The following is a 6055-nucleotide window of genomic DNA, read 5'->3' on the forward strand; positions in this document are numbered from 1 at the left end:
GCCCAGGCGTTGTAGGGAGGTCATACAGGCACGTGGAAGCCACACACACTACTGAGCCTCATTTTGACTTGTTTTAAGGACATTACATCAAAGTTGGATCAGCCCATAGTGTGGTTTTCCACTTTAATTTTGAGTGTGACTCCAAATCCAGACCTCCATGGGTTGATAAATTTGATTTCCATTGATAATTTATGTGTGATTTTGTTGTCAGCACATTCAACTATGTAAAGAAAAAAGTATTTAATAAGAATATTTCATTCATTCAGATATAGGATGTGTTATTTTAGTGTTCTCTTTATTTTTTTAGCAGTGTATATTTATATGTTGTGAGTGAGTGAGTGAGTGAGTGAGTGAGTGAGTGAGTGAGTGAGTGAGTGTGTGTGTGTTAGTGAGTGAGTCTGTGTGTGTGTGTTAGTTAGTGAGTCTGTGAGTGTGTGTTAGTTAGTGAGTCTGTGTGTGTGTGTGTGTGTGTGTGTGTGTGTGTGTGTGTGTGTGTGTGTGTGTGTGTGTGTGTGTGTGTGTGTTAGTTAGTGAGTCTGTGAGTGTGTGTTAGTTAGTGAGTCTGTGTGTGTGTGTGTGTGTGTGTGTGTGTGTGTGTGTGTGTGTGTGTGTGTGTGTGTGTGTGTGTGTGTGTGTGTGTGTGTGTGTGTGTGTGTCTGTGTGTGTGTGTGTGTGTGTGTGTGTTAGTTAGTGAGTGAGTCTGTGTGTCACTACAGTCATGGGCTTTGGGGGATTCCTGTCAAACTGTTAAAGATGCATGAGGACCGTTAACGGGACACCATGACGGAAAGTTCCATACTGCTGCCCCTATGAGAGAGAGAGAGAAGGGGAATGTACCATACTGCTGCCCCTATGAGAGAGAGAGAGAAGGGGAATGTACCATACTGCTGCCCCTATGAGAGAGAGAGACAGAAGGGGAAAGTACCATACTGCTGCCCCTATGAGAGAGAGAGACAGAGACTGAAGGGGAAAGTACCATACTGCTGCCCCTATGAGAGAGAGAGAGAGACAGAAGGGGAAAGTACCATACTGCTGCCCCTATGAGAGAGAGACAGAGACAGAAGGGGAAAGTACCATACTGCTGCCCCTATGAGAGAGAGACAGAGACAGAAGGGGAAAGTACCATACTGCTGCCCCTATGTGAGAGAGAGACAGAGACTGAAGGGGAAAGTACCATACTGCTGCCCCTATGAGAGAGAGACAGAGACAGAAGGGGAAAGTACCATACTGCTGCCCCTATGAGAGACAGAGACAGAAGGGGAATGTACCATACTGCTGCCCCTATGAGAGAGAGACAGAGACAGAAGGGGAAAGTACCATACTGCTGCCCCTATGAGAGAGAGACAGAGACAGAAGGGGAAAGTACCATACTGCTGCCCCTATGAGAGAGAGACAGAGACAGAAGGGGAAAGTACCATACTGCTGCCCCTATGAGAGACAGAGACAGAAGGGGAATGTACCATACTGCTGCCCCTATGAGAGAGAGACAGAGACAGAAGGGGAAAGTACCATACTGCTGCCCCTATGAGAGAGAGACAGAGACAGAAGGGGAAAGTACCATACTGCTGCCCCTATGTGAGAGAGAGACAGAGACTGAAGGGGAAAGTACCATACTGCTGCCCCTATGAGAGAGAGACAGAGACAGAAGGGGAATGTACCATACTGCTGCCCCTATGAGAGAGAGAGAGACAGAGACAGAAGGGGAAAGTTCCATACTGCTGCCCCTATGAGAGACAGAGACAGAAGGGGAAAGTACCATACTGCTGCCCCTATGAGAGAGAGACAGAAGGGGAAAGTACCATACTGCTGCCCCTATGAGAGACAGAGACAGAAGGGGAAAGTACCATACTGCTGCCCCTATGAGAGAGAGAGACAGAGACAGAAGGGGAAAGTTCCATACTGCTGCCCCTATGAGAGAGAGAGACAGAGACAGAAGGGGAAAGTTCCATACTGCTGCCCCTATGAGAGAGAGAGACAGAGACAGAAGGGGAAAGTTCCATACTGCTGCCCCTATGAGAGAGAGAGACAGAGACAGAAGGGGAAAGTTCCATACTGCTGCCCCTATGAGAGAGAGAGACAGAGACAGAAGGGGAATGTACCATACTGCTGCCCCTATGAGAGAGAGAGACAGAGACAGAAGGGGAAAGTTCCATACTGCTGCCCCTATGAGAGAGAGAGACAGAGACAGAAGGGGAAAGTTCCATACTGCTGCCCCTATGAGAGAGAGAGACAGAGACAGAAGGGGAAAGTACCATACTGCTGCCCCTATGAGAGAGAGACAGAGACAGAAGGGGAAAGTACCATACTGCTGCCCCTATGTGAGAGAGACAGAGACAGAAGGGGAAAGTACCATACTGCAAAAATGAAATGCACTATATAGAGAATGTAATCCATTACTCCCCTGGTAGTGATGCACTATATAGAGAATGTAATCCATTACTCCCCTGGTAGTGATGCACTATATAGAGAATGTAATCCATTACTCCCCTGGTAGTGATGCACTGTATAGAGAATGTATTCCATTACTCCCCTGGTAGTGATGCACTATATAGAGAATGTAATCCATTACTCCCCTGGTAGTGATGCACTATATAGAGAATGTAATCCATTACTCCCCTGGTAGTGATGCACTGTATAGAGAATGTAATCCATTACTCCCCTGGTAGTAATGCACTATATAGAGAATGTAATCCATTACTCCCCTGGTAGTGATGCACTATATAGAGAATGTAATCCATTACTCCCCTGGTAGTGATGCACTGTATAGAGAATGTATTCCATTACTCCCCTGGTAGTGATGCACTATATAGAGAATGTAATCCATTACTCCCCTGGTAGTGATGCACTATATAGAGAATGTAATCCATTACTCCCCTGGTAGTGATGCACTGTATAGAGAATGTAATCCATTACTCCCCTGGTAGTAATGCACTATATAGAGAATGTAATCCATTACTCCCCTGGTAGTGATGCACTATATAGAGAATGTAATCCATTACTCCCCTGGTAGTAATGCACTATATAGAGAATGTAATCCATTACTCCCCTGGTAGTGATGCACTATATAGAGAATGTAATCCATTACTCCCCTGGTAGTGATGCACTATATAGAGAATGTAATCCATTACGCCCCTGGTAGTATTGCACTATATAGAGAATGTAATCCATTACTCCCCTGGTAGTGATGCACTATATAGAGAATGTAATCCATTACTCCCCTGGTAGTGATGCACTATATAGAGAATGTAATCCATTACTCCCCTGGTAGTGATGCACTATATAGAGAATGTAATCCGTTAATGTGAATTTATTAATATTCTACAGTAATAGATTCTTCATCTGATACATAAACACATTCATATAATTATCAAAATACACAAATAAACAAATCAACAAATACATTTAAACAAACGCAATCCAGACAGTCTACCATATGATAGTTATGATATTAGTTAAATTGATCTGAATGTTTTCATGTGGGATACGAGATGTTTGATAGTAATAAAACAAATGTATTTTATACATTGGTAGTACAACACTGTTACTATGGGAATTAAGTTGTTATCAGTCACACGAAGAATCATCGTGATGAAAAGCAACACACGTCTCCACACGACTTACTGATCTCCTAACAAACCGAACACTTTTTCTCACTTTAAAAAAAATGTTTCACGACTGTCTTTATCTAACAGTAAAGGGCAGGTATCACCATATCTTCCCACAGGGGGGGATTTTATGTCTTTCTCCCCGAGGACAGGAGAGTCTTTCTCTGTCTCAGTCGCTATCTTCCATAATGGACAGGTCACTCACTGTGGATAGGTGGACAGGTAAGTCTGTCTGTGTCTGTCTGTCCCACATTGTCTCTTCTACAGTGTTATGATAGACAATACCAGTCTATGTGACTTATCTTTCTACAGAGATAGTCTCCATAATGTCTCTGTCCCAGTCTGTCTCTTCCACAGTCAGTCTCCATGTCTCAGAGGCCAGTGAGCTAGTTTCCCTGCCAGGTTCCGTTGGTCTTGTTCAGAGAGGTGCTACTCCCATGTTTACTGTCTCCTGAGGCCTGCATGGCCAGCTCTGCTGTGTCTGCCATCGGCTGCTTGTCCTCTGCCTCCGTCTCCCGGTGGTAGAAGTAGTTGAAGTTGGACACGATGACGGGGACGGGCAGGGCGATGGTCAGCACGCCAGCGATGGCGCAGAGCGTCCCCACCATCTTACCGCCCATGGTGATCGGGCACATGTCGCCATAGCCCACTGTAGTCATGGTGACCACAGCCCACCAGAACCCGTCGGGGATGCTGACGAACTGCGTGCTGGGCTCGTCCACCTCGGCGAAGTAGATGGCGCTGGAGAAGAGGATGACTCCGATGAAGAGGAAGAAGATGAGCAGGCCCAGCTCCCGCATGCTGGCCTTCAGTGTCTGGCCCAGGATCTGGAGCCCCTTAGAGTGTCTGGACAGCTTGAAGATCCTGAATACCCTGACTAGGCGGATGATACGAAGGATTGCCAGAGACATTGCCTGGCTGGAGTTCTGGTCCGGGGTGGTGACCAGCTCTGTTACCAAGGTGACGAAGTACGGGATGATGGAGACAATGTCGATGATGTTCATGAGGTTGTGGAAGAAGTCGCTCTTGGAGGGACAGACCACGAAGCGCACAGCCAGCTCGAAGAAGAACCAGACGATGCAGGCCGTCTCGATGATGAAGAACGGGTCGGAGAACGTGGAGGTGATGGTTTTGGGCTTGGCCGAGGGCAGGAACAAGGTCCCGAGGCCGTCCAGCGATTGGCTCCCATCCAAAGGCATCAGATGCGTGACGGTGGTGGGTAGGACGGGGTCCAAGGAGTTTTCCCGGAACTCCGGCAGCGTCTCCAGGCAGAAGATGATGATGGAGATAACGATGACAAACACGGAGACCAGCGCCACGCCGCGTGCCGCGTTGGAACTCTCGGGGTACTCGAACAGCAGCCAGAACTGGTGATACATCTCATTGGTCGGGAGAGGGATCTCCACTTCCTTGATGAAGCCCTCGTCCTCTCTGAACTGCTCCGTGGCGTCGCTCCCCAGCTCATAGAAGACGATCTCATCAGCAAACACATCCAGTGGAACGTTGGCGGGCCGACGGATCTTCCCTCCTGACTGGTAGTAGTACAGGATGCCATCGAAGCTGGGCCGGTTCCTGTCGAAGAAATACAGGTTCCTCATGGGGTCAAAGTAGTCCATCCTCTTCATAGGGTCCCCCAGAAGGGTCTCGGGGAACTGGTGGAGGGTTTTGAGCTGCGTCTCGAAGCGTAGCCCGGCGATGTTGATGATGACCTTCTGGTCTCCGTCGTCTAGACCTGTCTTGTCCATGAACACATCCTCGCAGCACTCCTTAGCCAGCCGGCTGAAGATGGTCTCGCTCTGCATCTGGGTCTCACTATTAAGCAACTTCTGCCAGTTGGTGATGATGCTGGCACATCTAGGGTGCCCCCTCCTGCTGTGGGCTGGCATGAGGGGCGACTGAGGCACGCCCAAATTTTTGGGGGACGGGGACGGGCATGGGGAGGTGTGCCAAATGTGGGGGTTGAGTGAGGAGGGGCAGTGAGGCTGGGGGGTAGAGGTGTGGTTGGGCAGGGGGGAGAAGAGGTGGTGAGAGCCGGGGAAGGAGCATTGTTCGGGGGGAATGTCGACTGCCAGGGCAGCGGTCTCATCAGGGTAATCTGAGTTGTCCAGTTCATTTTTCAGGCTGCTGTCGATGTCGTCCAGACTCTCAAAGTCCACCATAGCCACCTCCATGGTTTCTCCAGCTGCTGCTGTTCACACAGTCCCAGACCCAGGTCCCTAACAAAGACCCTTAGCCTGAGGCCCAGGAGATCCAGGTGAGGAGATCCAGGTGAGGAGATCCAGGTGAGGAGATCCAGATGAGGAGATCCAGATGAGGAGATCCAGGTGAGGAGATCCAGGTGAGGAGATCCAGGTGAGGAGATCCAGATGAGGAGATCCAGGGAGGGTGGCAGACTTCAGCACCAGGCCTGGCTGTATGGCCAGAGAGAGAGGCTGACCTCAGACTCTAAG

The 6055-nt window shown here is 48.8% G+C and overlaps 1 protein-coding gene across 1 annotated transcript; it reads right to left on the reverse strand.

Annotated features, from left to right (window-relative positions):
• Positions 1-3991: 3991 nt before the first annotated feature.
• kcna10a (potassium voltage-gated channel, shaker-related subfamily, member 10a) lies at positions 3992-5776 on the reverse strand. Its single transcript, XM_064921946.1, has one exon. It carries the CDS (start codon positions 5774-5776, stop codon positions 3992-3994), a length of 1785 nt encoding a protein of 594 aa, XP_064778018.1.
• Between the last annotated feature and the right edge of the window lie 279 nt (positions 5777-6055).

This window comes from Oncorhynchus masou, chromosome 18, assembly GCF_036934945.1.
Source record: "Oncorhynchus masou masou isolate Uvic2021 chromosome 18, UVic_Omas_1.1, whole genome shotgun sequence".
Lineage (NCBI taxonomy): Eukaryota > Metazoa > Chordata > Actinopteri > Salmoniformes > Salmonidae > Oncorhynchus > Oncorhynchus masou.